Source organism: Pipistrellus hanaki, assembly GCF_964339955.1.
Source record: "Pipistrellus hanaki genome assembly, chromosome: 16".
NCBI classification, from domain to species: domain Eukaryota; kingdom Metazoa; phylum Chordata; class Mammalia; order Chiroptera; family Vespertilionidae; genus Pipistrellus; species Pipistrellus hanaki.
The window spans coordinates 715,529-730,978 of NC_140518.1; the positions used below are offsets into that span (position 1 = coordinate 715,529).

At 70.5% G+C, this 15,450-nt stretch overlaps 2 protein-coding genes across 3 annotated transcripts; one reads left to right on the forward strand and one right to left on the reverse strand.

Annotated features, from left to right (window-relative positions):
* Positions 1–1,262: 1,262 nt before the first annotated feature.
* On the forward strand, positions 1,263–6,749 carry FAAP100 (FA core complex associated protein 100). Of its 2 annotated transcripts, XM_084861929.1 has the most exons (9): positions 1,264–1,570; positions 1,704–1,822; positions 1,900–2,831; positions 3,550–3,706; positions 4,051–4,811; positions 4,920–5,056; positions 5,319–5,435; positions 5,638–5,724; positions 5,950–6,745. In XM_084861929.1, exons 1-9 carry the CDS (start codon positions 1,409–1,411, stop codon positions 6,079–6,081), a joined length of 2,604 nt encoding a protein of 867 aa, XP_084718055.1. In that variant the 5' UTR covers positions 1,264–1,408; the 3' UTR covers positions 6,082–6,745. The 2 variants fall into 2 exon arrangements, with proteins under 2 accessions (XP_084718056.1, XP_084718055.1); XM_084861930.1 differs by lacking the exon at positions 5,638–5,724 and having other exon boundaries at positions 1,263–1,570; positions 5,950–6,749.
* Positions 6,750–7,894: 1,145 nt separating this feature from the next.
* On the reverse strand, positions 7,895–15,063 carry FSCN2 (fascin actin-bundling protein 2, retinal). The gene is made up of 5 exons (XM_084862009.1): positions 12,288–15,063; positions 9,656–9,812; positions 9,092–9,213; positions 8,632–8,799; positions 7,895–8,516 (listed from the first exon to the last, which is right to left on the reverse strand). The coding sequence occupies exons 1-5, from the start codon at positions 13,111–13,113 to the stop codon at positions 8,311–8,313; spliced, it is 1,479 nt and encodes a 492-aa protein (XP_084718135.1). The 5' UTR covers positions 13,114–15,063; the 3' UTR covers positions 7,895–8,310.
* Positions 15,064–15,450: the final 387 nt, after the last annotated feature.

Sequence of the window (15,450 nt, forward strand, 5' to 3'; positions counted from 1 at the left end):
CATTGTAAACACCAGCTCCCACCGTCCACCAACACCGACAGGAGGACTGGCTGGCTGCTGCCGGGGCTGCGTGCCCGCCCACACCTCAAGGGCAGGGAGAACTTTCGGTGCTGGCTCTGTTTTGGCAGGATCACCAGTCTCCCTGGTGCCAGCTTAACTTCCAAGCCAAAGAACACGTGGCAGCTGGGCCCCGTCAGCGTGCCATGCCTGCAGTGCCCCCCATCTGCCTCTCATGGGTGGCCTTGGAGATAGTCCCACTCGCTTTAAAAAAAAAAAAGTTTTATTTCAGAGAGAAAGGGAGAGAGGGGGAGAAACATCAATGATGAGAGGGAGTCATTGATTGGCTGCCTCCTGCACATCCCACACTGGGGATCGAGCCCACAACCTGGGCCTGTGCCCTGACCGGGAATCAAGCCCTGACCTGGTTCATAGGTCGGTGCTCAAGCACTGAGCCATGCTGGCTGGGCCCATTTGCTTAAAGGAGAGGGGTGTAGTTGATGTCTGCAGACACCTTTCAGGGTGCTCTGCACCCAGAGGGGCCCCTCTCTGGTCAGCACTTCTCCAGCCCTGGAGGGATGAGGGCAGCCCTGTCCACTCACCCCCAGGATGATTGCTGGTGATCCCCCTCATTTTCTTCCCGGCCCTGCCCCCAACCCAGAATTCCTCTGGCTTACCCCACTGTCCATGCAAACCAACACACCCACACTGGTTCGTGTCCAGGCACGGAGGGTGCTGGCTGTCCACTTGGCTCAGCGGGTCAGAGGGAGGGAACCCATCACTAGGCCCAGAGTCTCTGGCTGTGACACAGCCAGCCCGCCCTGGACCCGCAGCATCCAGGAGCTCCTGAACCATAGCAATCGCCGTGGGAGCGCCCGCCTGCTCGAGGGGAGCCCCGGAGGGTGCTGGCCTGGCTCCAGGGCGCACGAGGGGAGCGGGACTTGGTGCGGGGCCTTATGGGCCTGCGCGGGCGAGGGAGATGCTGCGGACCCTAAGAAGCGCCTCGGGCCGCGCAGAGGACGGACGGGGTGGGCGAGGACAGACAACCGGGTTTCCCGCGTTTGCTAAACTGCTCGGCGTCCCCCATCTTTACTGCAGCCCCGTCCCCGCCGCGCCCCTGAGCAGGCCTGCAGCCCAGACTTCAGGCCCCTGCCCCGCCCCTGCTCATCCAGGCCACGCCCCGTTCCTGCACTGCCCCCGCCTCGTTCCTGCGTTGGCCACGCCCCTTTCTTGCATTGGCCACGCCCGGTTCCTGTGTTGGCCCCGCCCCGCCGCGCGGTTTTACGGCGGAGGCCGCGCCGCAGCGTGGGCGGCCGTACGGCGCCCCCGCCGCCTCCTCAGCCGCCTCCTCAGCGGCTCCCCGCCGAGCGGCCTGCCCCGCGCCCCGCGCTTCCCGGCGGCCGCCCGCACCATGGCCGCGCCGGCGCCGCGCGTGCACTACCTGGCGGGCTTCAGCTGCCCGGTCGGGGGCCTGGCGGCGGGGCCCCGCGTGCTGCCGCTGGGCGCCGAGGTCCTCCTGGCCGCCGGGCGGGAGCTGGTCTACGTCTACGACCGGGAGGCGCGGCAGCTGACAGTGAGCGCGGGGTCCGGGCGAGGGGCGCGGCCCGGGGGCGGGCCCGGGGCCCGGGTCAGCGGGGGCGGGGTTGCGTCCGAGGAGCGTGTTCGGACCCGAGCCTCCGCCGCCCCCCCCCACCCGCGGCCGCCAGGCGGCGTACAGGTTTCCCGCGCAGGTGTGGCACCTGGAGGTCCTGGCCCCCCGCCGGGCGCTGCTCGCCCTGTGCGCCCGCAGGGGCATCTACTGCCTGTCTTTGGACCAGGCCCGCAGGTAAGGAGGGTCGCCGGGCAGGTTGCCATGGAGACAGCAGGTGCCTCCCGGCAGTGACACCTCCCCTGTTCCCGAAGGTCTGTGAGCCAGAGCGATGGGGCCGACGAGGACGGCGAGTGCCCGTTCCCCGTGACCCCTGTGGACCCGGACACCTGCGTGCTCCCCGACGCCTCGCTGTGCGCCTTCACGGTGCTGGGCGACCTGCTGGTGGCGCTGGCGCAGGGCCCCGCCCAGTGGAAGGTGCGGCTGTTTGAGTGTCCGTGTCCCGGGGAGGACGGCGGGCCCAGAGGCCAGATCGGGGAGGTGGAGCTGTCCACCCACACGCCCCCAGCGGAGAGCCCGGGGGAAGCCCAGGCCCCCCACCTCCTCCCGGTGCTGTGCTGCGTGTCCCTGCCCAGCCCCGGGGCCCCGCTCGGCCCCCCGCAGGGCCCCAGGGCCCTCACGCTGGAGGGGTCCCTCTTCGGGCTCCTCTTCGGAGCCGACGCCGCCCTCCTGCAGTCGCCCGTGATCCTCTGTGGCCTCCCGGACGGCCAGCTCTGCTCTGTGGTGCTGCAGACCCTGGTCACCTCCGGCTTGGCCCCTGGCGACCCCAAGGCCCTGGTCAGGATCCTCCACCACCTGGAGGAGCCCATCGCCTTCATCGGGGCCTTGAAGACGGAGCCCTCGGCCGCGGGCCCCGAGGGCGCAGACTTGGACTGCCTGGTGGCGCTCGGCCGCCACGGCCGGACCCTGGCCATCAGGGCCGGCTGGGACGAGGCGGGGAGTCTGGTGCCAGAGCTGCGGGAGTACTGCCTGCCGGGGCCGGTGCTCTGCGCGGCCGGCGGCGGGGACAGCCGCCTCTACCACAGCACCCCGGCCGGCCTCTGCGCGGTGGACCTGGCGCCAGGAGGCACCCCCGGGGACCCCGTGCCACCCGACGGCCCGGGAGGCCTGCCCGCTCTGCTGTGTCCCGCCAGCCTGGGCGTCTGCAGCGTCGTCACCCTCACGGCCGAGACCAGGTCGCCTGAAGGTATGAGCCTGGGGGTGGCGGACCCCCTCGGCAGGCTTCTCCCTGTGAGCTGGCCTCCTCCGGCCTGTCCCCGGCTGCTGTAGCCCTGCAGGGCAGCGGCCCGCGGGCAGCCTCCTGGTGGACGGGCCTTTCTGGGTGTCCGGGTGGGGTTAGGGGTGGGGGCGGGGGTCTGCGCTCGGTGGGCAGGTCCTGCCTCGAGGGCAGTGGGGAGAGTTGGCCTTGGCTTCAGGGGAGGCGGCAACTTCCTGAGCTCTGAACCTGTGTCTGTGTGTCTGTCCCGTGCTGGGGTCAGCAGTCTGCCCGGGGCATGCTCCTGTTTGGTGGCCCACGCGGCGGCCTAGGCCACGCAGTGTTCCAGCGTGAAAGAGGCGCTGTGACGGGGAAAGGCCACTGTCTCCCTGTCTCCGCCGGGAAAGAGGGCCACGGTGGGGGCAGGGCCCGTGGGGTAGCACGCAGGAGCCCGACAGACGCGGTGGCCCACGGGGGTCCTGGTCTGGCCCCTTCCAGTCCAGGCCCCATTCCCTCCCAGGGAGGGCCCTGGGGGACGTGTGGGCTCGAACACGGGCACCTCCGGCAGCCCCTGGCGCGTGCCCGGCTCTCCAGCCGTCCCGGTCCTCCTCCGGTGCCGGCTTCCTGCCCGCGCTGGCCTGGAGTCTGGGGGAGCCGCCCCGCCGCCGCCCTCCTCCCGCCCACTGGGCCCGGCCGTGTCCGTCTGCAGGGGGCACCGAGCTCCTGGCCCTGTCCGCCAAGGGCCGCCTGCTGACCTGCCGCCTGGACCCGAGCCCCGCGCCCCCTCTGCGCGCCAGGGGCGCCACGGCGGACTCGGGCCGGAAGATCAAGGACCTGCTCTGCGGGATCGGCACGGCCTCGGAGAGGTGAGAGGCTGTGTCCGGAGGCGGCCGGGCGCGCCGGGTCCCCAGCGGAGCCCAGGCTGCCCCCCCCCCCCCGGAGGGGATGGGGGAGACTCCTCAGAGGCTCCTCTGCTCTGCTCAGGGACGCCGCAGCCCCCTCCTCTGGCCCCCTCGCTGCCCGCCGTGCCCCCGGAGCGTCCCCAGGCTGCGGCCTCTCTGGAGCGCCGGGCTCCCTGGCCTGGTGGGCGAGGCCGGACCACGGGGCTGCGTTGCGGGACGGGCAGAGCGGCTCCGCGGTTGTTGTGGGAACAGAGTCCGGTCCCTCCTGACCCCGCTCCCCGCTCCCCCCGGTGCCGCCCGCCGCCCAGAGTGTCCTCCCTGAAGAAGGCCGTGGACCAGCGCAACAGGGCCCTGACGTGTCTGCACGAGGCCATGAACGTGAGCTGTGCGCTGCTGGCCAGCCGGGAGGGCGCCCGGCCCGTCTCCTGCACCACCACCACGGCCTGGAGCCGCCGGGAGCCGCGGGACGTGCTGACGGCCACCTGCCTGCTGGAGAACAGCAGCGGCTTCCGCCTGGACCGCGGCTGGGCCCTGTGCGTCCAGGTGCTGCCCGGCTCCCAGGCCGCGGACCCCGACCCCGGCGGCCCGGCCGCGACCTACACAGTCCCCGTGGACCAGCTGGGCCCGGGCGAGCGGCGGGAGGTGACGCTGCTGCTGGGCCCCGGCGCGGACGGCGCTCTGGACCTGCCCCTGACCGTGTCCTGCGCGCTCTTCCTCAGCCTGCGGGAGGTGGTGGGCGGGGCCCTGGCCCCCTCGGACCCGCTCCGGGGCCCCTCCTTGGGCGGGTGCCTCCCCGGCGTCCTGCCAGAGCAGGAGGGCATCTGCCTGCCCCTGGGCGAGCACACGGTGGACATGCTGCAGGGCCTGCGCTTCCCGGGCCTGGCCGCGCCCCCCGCGCTCTGCCCCCCTCCCGGCGACCCCGTCAGCACCTTCCTGGGAGCCTGCGGGCGGCCGGGCGGCGAGCCGGCCGGGCCCGAGTCCCTGCGCGCCAAGTACCTGCCGCCGTCCGTGGCCGCCATCCGCGTGTCGGCAGAGCTGCTCAGAGCTGCCCTGGGGGGCGGTGACTCAGGTTGGTGGAGGGCATTGCCCGGCCTCGGGGCCTTGTGGACTCCCCAAGGCGGTGGGCGCTGGGGGCCCGGGGCCCGCCCACGCTCACGGCCGGCGCCTCGTCCCTCAGGCGTGTCCCTCTGCTGCGCCACCCTGCAGTGGCTGCTGGCCCAGAACGCCGCCGTGGACGCCGTGCGGGCCCGAGCCCTGACCTCTGTGCAGGCCCTGGCCCCGGACGGCGGCGAGGTCCGCCTCATCGTCCAGGAGGCAAGCAGAGCGGCTCTCCTGTCTCCCTGAGCCCCTCGCGGCGGGCCTGGTCCTGGGTTGTCCCAGCCGTGTGGGCCGCGGCCGCCCCTCGTTCTAGAGCGAGGGCCCGGAGCGGGCTCTTTCCCCACGGGAGCACACACGGTGGCCGGTGCCGGTCTTGGGGGGAGTTGCCGGTGGGCAGAGACCCAGCTTTGTCCGGGAGGGAAGGGGAGGGAGAGGGGCAGCCGGGCCCGGGCTGGCACGAGGCTCTCCTGGGCTGCAGGTGGCGGTGGCCGGCCTGTGCCCGGCGGGGCCCGTCCAGGCCATGGAGGTCCAGGTGGAGAGCTGCTCGCTGGCCAACCTGTGCCGGGCCCACCACGCCGTCGTCGGGCGCATGCAGGTACGGCCGCTGGGTGCGCCCTGGGCCTGGGGCTCCCTATGGGGTGCGGGCCAGTCCCACCTCCTCTCTGCGTGGGAGTGGGAGGGGGGGCCGGGCTTGCTGCTGACCCTCGGGCCGCAGGACCCACCTGGCCGAGAGTTAAGGGGAGGCGACCCTGCTGATCCCGCCGGGGCAGCTGGTTCCTTACCCTCGTGTCCCCCAGAGGCTGGTGGTGGAGCAGGCCGCCCGGGGCTCCAGCCCCCCCGACCTCCGTGTGCAGTACCTCCACCAGATCCAGGCCAACCACGAGGTGAGCCCGCCCAGCCCCGTCTCCCCGCGCCTCGCCCCAGGGGCCCTGCAGCTCACACCCGGCCCTTCCCCTGCCCCGGCCCGCCTGTCCTGAGGCCGCTGTCCCACTGAGAGGCCAGAGGAAAGATCTTCCTGGGCTGCCCCTCACGTCCGTCAGTGGGGTTTGTGAGTGACTTGGGGCGTGCAGGGGGAGGGTGGGGACCTAGCTGTTGTCCCCCCCCCCCAGGCGCTGCTGCGGGAGGTGCAGGCCCTGCGGGACCGGCTGTGCACGGAGGACGAGGCCAGCTCCCAGGCCACGGCCGAGCGCCTCCTGCAGGTGTACCAGCAGCTCCGCAGCCCCCGCCTCCTGCTGCTGTGAGGGGCCGGCCCCCGGCCCCGCCCCGCCCCCCGGCCGCCGTGCTGCTCTCACGAAGGATCAGCACTCCAAGGGCTACTTCCAGCCCCGGAGTGGGGCAGGGCCGCCTGCGCATGGCGGTGGGAGGTCAGGGTGAGCTGGCTGCCCACCGCAGGCCACAGACCCCTGGCCCGACGGCCACCTGGCCTCTGGACGTGCTCGGGGCCGGGACGTAGAGCGACTTCTCCGGGCAGCCGAGTGGACGCTGGCCGCCCTCTCCCCTGTCCTGGTTCAGGGCCTTGGCCGTCCCTCCTCCCCCTCCACTGCCCGTCCACCTGCCTCGTCGCCTGCCCGGGGCCTTGGCCCTGCCCTGCACCATTGGAGTCCCCGGGGGGGGGGGGCTCCCTGTGACCAAAGCACAAAGACTTGGGTGCTGCCAGGGCCTGGACACCTGGCACCTGTGCCGTGCTGGGCCGCCCAGCGCCCGCTCTGCCCCGGTGTCGGGGGAGGGACCCCGGGGTCACTTGGTGCTTCTCTGGCTGAGCCCGTGCTGCCACAACAGGCCTTCCTGTGAGCCACCTCGACTCCGCCCCTTTGTGCCGCCCCCGACCTCGGGTGGGGCTCTTTGTGTGGGCTGAGGTCAAGCTGCACGTGGGATAAAGGGGAGAGACAAACGTCGGAGGAGGCGGGACACACGGGCGGGGGGCTCAGCCGGCCGTGACACAGGAGCGTGAGCATAAGACCTGCCGGTCGGACACCAGAAGGCACAGGCCGGGGCAGGCGCAGGGTGGGTGCGGCCGCACAGCCAGAGGTGACACTCAGGAGCCACCGGACCGAGGTGTGCCCCCCCCCCCCCCCCCGTCTGTGCCCTCAGCTCCCTGGGCCACTGGGGCCTCCAGACGGAGTGGCTGTGAGGCCCTGGATGGCCACACAGTGATGTCCCTGCCCAGCTCTCACCCCAGCCCCAGCATCCTTCTGCCCACTCCCAGCCTCATCCCAGAGAAGCAGGGCCTTCCTCACTGCCCCCCTCAGCCCCCTCTTTCTGCCTCCCCCCCCCCCCCCCGGCAGCTGCCCCAGGCCGCGGGGCCAAGCACACTGGCCGAGGGCCAAGGCGGGCAGCACTCTGGGATCCGGGCCTAGCGCCATCTTCCAGGCCACCAGGGGGCAGCAAAGGCTGTGGCTGGGCAGCTCCGTCCTTGTCCGCTGGGCAGTCTGTCCCTCCCTCAGTTAATGGCCCTGCTTTGTCCCTAACAAGAGGGAAGTAGGCCCAGAGGGTCCTGGGATAGGGGGTCTGGGGGTGACCTAGCAAGTCCTCTGTCCCCGGACTCTTCCCAGCCTGCCCTGCCCTTCCCCTCGCCCTGGCACCCACTCTGCACCCCCTTCTGGGTCCATTGGTCCTCCCTCTGGGCTCTGGGCCTGCCTCAGGCTGTCTCCCCCCCCAGCCCCCTATCGCCCGTCCTCAAGGTCCTGACCAACCCCGGAGGCAAGCCTCCCACCTTGCAGTCCCAGGTCACCCAGCCGATGCGCGGGGGGGGGGGTCCGTGTGAGCTGGGGCTCTGGGTGACAGCTGCTGTGGGGGCACATGGGTGGCTGCAGGGTAAGGCAGGTGGGGGTTCTGCAGGCTGGGATGGGCTTGGCTGGGAGCCTCTTTCCTGGACTGGGGGTGACTGGGTGGCGATGAGGGAGCCTCTGGAACCGAGGGGCCCTCCATCCACAGCACGTTGGGGAGGGTGGGTGGGTGTCACTTGTCCAAGTTTCCGGGTCCCTAACCCCACCCGGCCTGGGAGCAGGGATGCTCTGGGGACACCTCACCCCGGACCCCTCACCGCTGCCTGTTGAGGCCCCCAGCTACTCAGCCCCGAGGGCGCCTTCTCCCGGGTTTTGGGAGGAAGTTGGGGGGGGAGCGGGACCAGCAGAGGCCCAGGGCGCGGTTGTGCAGGGTGGTGGGTGACACTGTTTCCGGAGCGACGGTACGGCCCGCGCACAGCGACCAGGAGGGCCGGCCGGGCAGACCCTCCCCCATCCCAGCCGCTGCCTCGAGCCACCAGCTGCTGGACAGATGGTTTAATGGGGACACGGGTGTGCTCAGCACCCCGATTCAGTACTCCCCGAGCTTAGTACTCTCAGCTCAGTTCTCCCAGAGCTCAGCACCCCAAACTCAGTACTCCCTGAGCTCAGTACTCCCAGAGCTCAGCACCCCCCAAGCTTAGTTCTCCCAGAGCTCAGTACCCCTGAGCTCAGCACCCCTCGAGCTCAGTACTCCCAGAGTGCGAACCCCGCGGGCACGTCCCCGTCGGCGCGCAGCAGCCCCGAGGCGCCGCCGCGCAGGTACTTGCCGCTCCGGGCGCGGATGGCCAGGCGGCCGCGCTCACGGAACTCGAAGAGGAAGTCCTCTGGTCGCTCACCGTCGCTGCACACGCTGCCGTGGCTGCCCGTGTGCCAGAACCCGCCGCCGCGGCCTGCGGGGAGGGCAAGTGGGCAGGCACTCAGGCCGGCGCCCCCTCTCCCCTCCCGGCTCCCGGCCCCGGCCTCCCGCGCCCCCGCCCGCCCGGCCCCGGCCCGGCCCGGCCGCACCTCGGATGTGGTAGGCGCCGTCGCTGAAGCTCAGGTGGAAGACGTCGTAGGCGGAGCGGTTGGCGTCCAGCTGGCTGGAGCCGCGCCGCTGGCACACGAAGCCGTCCAGGCCGCGCAGCACCAGCAGCGGCCGGTTGATGAGCTTGAGCACGAACTCCTCGTCCGGGCCTGCGGGCGTGAGAGCCGCGTCGGCCCGGCCGCTCGGCGATTCCATCTGCCGCCCGGATCTGCCCCCACCCCGGTGACCCTGCGAGGTGCCGCCCGCCCGCCCGCCCGCCCGCTAGGGTGTGGGCCCGGGGCAGTGCCTGGCAGCTCTGCCGCGGGAGGGGGCCGCTTGGCGATTCCATCCCCCGCCCAGATCTGCCTCCCGGTGCCCCTGCGAGGTGCCGCCCGCCCGCCAGGATGTGGGCCCGGGGCAGTGCCAGGGCAGCTCCGCCGCGGGAGGGGGCCGGAGCCTCACCCACGAAGTCGCTGGTGGCCGCCAGCTGGCCGTTCTTCTTCATGCACACGTAGCGCCCGTTGTGGGCCTTGAGGGCCACCCGCCGGCCACGCCACTCCACCTCAAACATGGTGCTGGCCGAGCTGAGGGCAGGACAAGGGCCCTTCAGAGCTCAGGGCTGGGGCTCCCCACCCCTTAAGTCACTACCACCCCCAGGGGAGGGACTGGCACTTGCCTTCCACTAATATGCCCACCCCATTCCACTAAGCTGTCCCTCACCCCAGTGGGCATTCTCCCTGGCTGGGCTGCTAACAATATCCTGTGGTGGAGGTGGAGGAGGTGGTGATGGAGGTGGTGGTGGAGGTAGAGGAGGAGGTGGAGATGAAGGTGGTGGTGAAGTTGGAGGTGGTAGTGGAGGTGATGGGGGTGGAGGTGGAGGTGGGGGTGGAGGTGGAGGTGGTGGTGGAGGTGGAGGAGGTGGTGATGGAGGTGGAGGTGATGGGGGTGGTGGTGGTTGTGGTGATAAGGTGGAGGAGGTGGAAGTGAAGGTGCTGGTGGACGTGGGGGTGGGGATGGTGCCCTCACACTTGGGTGGCGGTGGCCTGGATGCCCCCGTGGGTGACCAGGGCCCAGTAGCCCCCGATGCAGGCGTAGAAGGTGCACTTCTTTGTCTCCCGGTCGATTTGCATTAGGAAGGTCTCGTGGTCCAGCTCTTCGTCTTGGTTGGCTGAGACGTTGACCCCTGGAGGGAGGAGACAGGAAGCCCCTCACGCCTCTCCCTGGGCGGGTGGGAGGCCAGAGCGGCTCCTCGAGAACCCGAGAGGGGCCAAACCGGTGTGGCTCAGTAGATAGAGCATCGGCCTGCGGACTGAGAGGTCCTGGGTTCGATTCCGGTCAAGGGCATGTACCTTGGTTGTGGGCACATCCCCATTAGGGGGTGTTCAAGAGGCAGCTGATCAATGATTCTCTCTCATCGATGTTTCTAACTCTATCCCTCTCTCTTCCTCTCTGTGAAAAATCAATAAAAAATATATTTTTTAAAAAGAACCCGAGAGGGTTTAAGGCACCTCTCCAGGGTCCAGGAGCTCTGCCCAGGGCACATATGTCAAACACAAGGCCCGCGGGCCAAATCCAGCCCGCCAGGCCTTGCAATGTGGCCTGCATCGCGCTGTCATCACTGTACTCCACTGTCAGTTTATGACATTGTCAGTTTATGACTGTTCAGTAAACCATTCGGCCCGCGATTTAGGCTGGATTTTAGATTTTGGCCCCTTCTCTGATTGAGTTCGACACCCCTAGCCCAGGGGCTGTGGAACCCCCACACCGACCACAGCCCGTAGCTAGGCCCTTCCGTGCTGGCACATCCCAGCCTTGCTAATCAGCAGATAATCTGCTCCCCTCGGCCAGCACTGACACTGGCCTCTATTTATAGCTCGGCCCTAAGCTGCTATGTGGGGTCCCCGTCCTTCCCAGTGCCACAGCCAAGGTCTGAGCTTTACTACTGGGCACTGGGCTGGGGCTGAACCCACCTCACCTCCCAGCCTCCCATTCCCATGTGGGGTCTCCAAGGAGTCCTGGGGGGGGGGGGGCAAGGCTACCTGAAGCAGAGCCTGGGGTTCAGGTCAAGGGTGGCCAGGGAATGAAAAATGGCCCCTGCCTCACCACCATCGTCTTCACCATCTCCAAGCCACCACCACTGTCAACCTCATCACCACCACCACTGCCACCATCACCACCACCACCAACGCCATCATTACCGTCACTACCAACATCACCACCACCATCAAACATCACCACCAACACCACCGCCATCATCACCATCACTACCAACACCACCATCACTGCCACCATCACCACCACCACCAACGCCATCATCACCATCACTGCCAGCACCGCCAATGCCACCATCACCACCACCAACAACACCATCAAACATCACTACTAACACCACCAACGCCATCTTCAACACCAACACTACCAACACCATCATCACCGCCGGCATTGCTGGTAGGAGCCCAGCACCATCTCTGTCACCGCGGCCACCCTCACCGCCAGCAGCCGCCTCACCTCCCACGTCCCAGGAGCTGGCTCACAGCTGGACACGAGCAGGTGCTGTGCCGGAGGCAGCTTTTTCGCATCCTAACCTGCGTTCCGCTGGCAAAGCAAGGCCCTGGGCCTGGCCCGGGCCGGATGCCGGGCAGCTGGACCTCAGGCCTGAGGTGGGAGGGGCGGGCTGGGCACCTCCGTCAGAGCCGGACCCGCCAGGACCACGCTCAGGGTGTTGGGATCCCCCTCCCCCCACCCCGCTGGGTGGGCTGAGAACCCTGACTACAGGCAGGGCCCGATAGCTGGGGAGGGCACCCTCCCAGACGCCCATGCCAGGCCTCTGCCCTCCACACAGGGTGGCTTCATGCCAGGTCAGGGTGTGTCGGCACTCAGGGTGCAGAGAGCCAGAGCCCCACCCACTGGGAGGCAGCAGAGACCGCGGGACCTCGGCCTCCACCGCCGTGTCACCCACAGGCTGGTGCTGCCTGAGAAAGGGCCCACTGGTCACATGACCCTGAGGGCGGGGAGCCCAGCCACACCGACCAGGCAAAGACAGGCCTCCCCCCCAGGAGCTCAGGCTGCTCCCTGCGTCCCCCAGACTGGAAGGCCCCCGGCCCCCGGCTCTCCCCTCTCCTGGGGCAGGACGAGGACCGCCGTCAGCCACGCGGGCGTGGGAACACTACTCTGCTTCACTCTGACCTGCTGGCCCCTGCCCGGCCCCAGCCCCTCCGACCTCCTCTACAGTTCAGGAAAAGTGGTGAGTGGACACCCGCTGGGCACTGCCCACGTGGCTCTCAGCAGCTGCCCAGCTATCCTGATACAGAGCCTCCTGCTTTTTTAAATATATATTTTACATATTTTTATTGATTTCAGAGAGAAAGGGAGAGAAACATCCATGATGAGAGAGAATCATGGGTCGGCTGCCTCCTGCACGCCCCCCACTGGGGATGGAGCTCACAACCCGGACCTGCACCCTGACCAGGAATCGAACCCTGACCTCCTGGCTCCTAGGTGGACACTCAACCCCTGAGCCCCACCAGCCGGGCCAGAGCCCCTTCCTTCTGACCCCACAGCCGGCAGCCCTCCACGGGGACCCCACCCATGGCCCGCAGCCCCCGCAGCAGCACACGTGTCCCCACCAGCCACGACCCCCTCGGCGGCCCTCACCCACCTTGCCGCACGGACACGTAGCGCCGGTTGGCGGCCAGCAGCACCACCTGCGGGTGGCTCTCCTCCAGGTCGAACAGCTCGTCCTTGCCGGGCCGCGTGCTGCGCCCCGCCCGGAGCGTGCCCGTCGGCCCCACGGGCGCCAGGTAGCGGCCGTCGCAGTCCTTGAAGGCCAGCTTGCCGGCCTTGAACTCGAGCGTGTAGCGGGCGCGGGCCTCGGGCTCCCGCACCAGCCGGCCGTCGCTGCGCAGGTAGCGGCTGTCGCAGGAGCGGAGGCAGTAGCGCCGGCCCTGGAAGACCAGGGTGACCAGCGCGTCCACGCCCCAGGGCGCGTTGCTGTCGGCCGCCATCTCGTCCTCCTGCGGGCACAGGTGCACGTAGCGCCGCCGGCTCACGCTCAGCAGGTGGGCCTGCGGGTGGATGGCCAGGTGCACGGTCCACAGCTCGGCCGGCGACACCGCGGTGGCGAAGCAGGACAGCCGGTCCTCGGTGCCGCCGAAGAAGCGGCCGTGCGGCTCAGACTGCAGTGCCCAGCGCCCGTCCGGCTGCGGCAGCACCAGGAAGCGGCAGTCGCGGCCCGGCCGCTCCGCCTCGCAGGCCACGCGCCCGTCCTCCTCGGCCGACAGGTAGCGGCCCAGGTGGCTGCTGCGGAACAGCACGGCCGCGCCCTGGCCCGGGTCCGGCTCCAGCACCCACGTCTGCTTGCGCTTGAGGCTGGGCGCCGAGGCGTTGACCTTGAAGCCGAAGCTCTCGGCCGTCAGGTAGCGGTCGGTGTCGTTGAGGAGGCCGAACTGGATCTTGAGCACCTGGTGGAGCCCGTTGGTGGGCATCGTGGACGGGCGGACGGCCGGACGGACGGCCGGGCAGCGCGCTGTGTTCACGGCCCCGGACGGCCCCCCGGCGCCCGGCACGGCTGGGCTGGCCCGCGGCCCTGCGGCCCTGCCAGCGTCATGGACCCGCCGCCTCTGACCGGTGGCCGCGGCCGGCGGCTCTTACATGGCCCGCGGGCGGCGGAGGGCGGGCGGAGGCGGATCAGCGCTGGCCGGCTCGGGGACAGCGGCCGCCTGTCGCTCCCCAGCTTGGATTTCAGCCACTCGCGGCGGCACGGGCCGGAGAGGCCCCGGGCTGGGGGTGCCCCCGGCAAAGCCTGGCCACCTCCGCGCCCCCCCAGACTGCTGGGCCCAGGCTCCGGCCTGTCCTGCCTGTGGCCTCTCCCCGCCGGCCCCCTCAGGCCCCGACCCCCGGCGGCCTCGCCCAGCACGCTGGCTCCGGCCGCACAGGCCGCCGTGGAAACGGTGGAAACGGAACCCGATCACACGCCCGCGCCCGCAGATCCAGTTACCGCGTCTCTGATTCCCACTGGGCAGCCCGGGCCCCGCAGCGGCGTCCGTCAGGTGCCCCAGCCGCCCCTCAGCGGGGTCTGCAGCCTGGTGCCGCCCGAGCGGCCGGGCTGGGGAGTGGCAGGGGGGGTGCTGGTGCCATGAGCTCCCCCGCCCCCACCCCCACCGTCCCAGCACCTGAGGCACCGGAGCCCAGGCGGCGGCTCACTGTCCCCGAGGCCGGCAGCTGGCTGTGTGGGGCCCCGGGGATGCGGCTGTGAGGAGACAGTGACTCCTGCTAACAGGCTGTGCGGGGGAGGGTGGCACAGGCGGCCGGCGGGACCCGGGTCAGGGGCTCAGCTCCCCGCTGACTCTGCACCCTGAGTGCTGCAGCGGCCCCCGGCTTCCCCCTGGTCCCTCCTCCGTGGGTGAGCTCTGGTCAGGTCAGCCTTGCTGGACGGCCCGGGGGACCCCGAGCTGCCGTCCACGTGGCCAGAGAAACAGGCCTGACTGCGGGGTCTTCATGGGCCCAGGTGAGAGGGCCAGGCAGGGATGAGCCAGCTGCAGGAGGGCACCCCACACGGCCCCTCCCAGGCCCAGCGGCCGGGCCTCCCCTACCCCCCTCCCTGCGGAGCCCGGGCTCCTTGGGGACCGGCAGGGCCTGCCTGTCTGTCTCCTGCACCTGCCTTGGGGGCCGGGAGCCAAGGAGGGAAACCGGAGCTGCCCAGCCTGGGCCGGGGCCAGCCCGCGTCCTCTCCCCGTCCCCGTGCGGGACCCTGGGGCTCCCCGAGGACCCCCGGGAACACGGGCACCCGAGCCACAGCCTCCGACCTCCTCCATCGCAGGGCGCAGGCCTGCACCCTCCACGGCCACGAGGGCCCCCGACAGGCCCAGCGGATTGGAATGGACTTGGGCTGAGCATGTGTGAGCCCGGGGGGCGGGCAGGGGGCACAGGGGGCACAGACAGGAGAGGACCAGGCTCAGGAGCCCTCCTTCCCCAGCTCTTGGCAGCCATGAAGCCTGGCACGTGCAGACTGAGGAGCAGGCCAGGGACCAGCCAGGCCTCGCGCAGAGAAAGGCCCCTGGCCGTGGGTGCGAGCCGGGGTGCTGTCTGAACCCCAGTCTGTCTGTGCGCGGGCCCGCGGCCCGCCCTCGCACCCGGACCCGGGCCAGGCCGGGAGGGGCGCCTGACGGGGGAGGGCCTCGTTAGGGTGCCGGCGCTGGCAGTGACGGGCACTGGCAGGTGCGGAGGCAGCAGGTGCTCGGGGAGGGAGGGCCGCCAGGCGCTAAGCGGCCTGGCTCCGGCAGCCGCTCCGGGGCAGAGCCAAGGCTGGGGCTCTCCATCCTGGGCCCCCGTCGGCCGAGGCGGGCGGCTCCCGGGTGGCCTTTCGGGCCCGGGACTCTGGGGGGTGGGCCTCTCCCTCGGGACCCCGGGCCCTGGCCCGGAGGCCTGGGACCCCTCACTGGGGACGCCAAGGCTCTGGCCACAGCAGGTGCTCAGCGAGTCCCTGTGACTGAGGTGGGGGCTCTGTGTGAGGTCCCCGAGGATGGCCCTCTGTGCGTGTGTGTGTGTGTGTGTGTGAACACACACGGACAGGCCGTGCACCGCAGTGGGGGGTCTGCTGCGGGGCCCCCGATGCACACAGCTTCCCAGGCCGGGGGCCGCGCCCTGCCCCTCGGCATCTCCCTGAGGCCACGTGGGGCATCTGCTGTGGGACCCCTCGAACCCCTGGCTCTGACCCAGGAGCCCACATAGCCGCTCCCTCGGCCACACCCATGCCGCCCGCGTCCGGAGCCCATTCACCAGCCCCGCTGACCTCTGAGTGGACAGTCCCCTCCTGGGGCCAG

What these genes read in the sequence shown, in the direction of transcription:
- FSCN2 (XM_084862009.1), bottom strand. Translation starts at nt 13,113, where the DNA reads ATGCCCACCAACGGGCTCCACCAGGTGCTCAAGATCCAGTTCGGCCTC. An exon ending in CTACGTGTCCGTGCGGCAAG is followed by an intron (nt 9,813 to 12,287) that starts GTGGGTGAGGGC and finishes TCCTCCCTCCAG; the next exon opens with GGGTCAACGTCTCAGCCAAC. An exon ending in CGGCGCCTACCACATCCGAG is followed by an intron (nt 8,517 to 8,631) that starts GTGCGGCCGGGC and finishes CCCTCCCCGCAG; the next exon opens with GCCGCGGCGGCGGGTTCTGG.
- FAAP100 (XM_084861929.1), top strand. Translation starts at nt 1,409, where the DNA reads ATGGCCGCGCCGGCGCCGCGCGTGCACTACCTGGCGGGCTTCAGCTGC. An exon ending in CGAGACCAGGTCGCCTGAAG is followed by an intron (nt 2,832 to 3,549) that starts GTATGAGCCTGG and finishes GTCCGTCTGCAG; the next exon opens with GGGGCACCGAGCTCCTGGCC. An exon ending in AGATCCAGGCCAACCACGAG is followed by an intron (nt 5,725 to 5,949) that starts GTGAGCCCGCCC and finishes CCCCCCCCCCAG; the next exon opens with GCGCTGCTGCGGGAGGTGCA.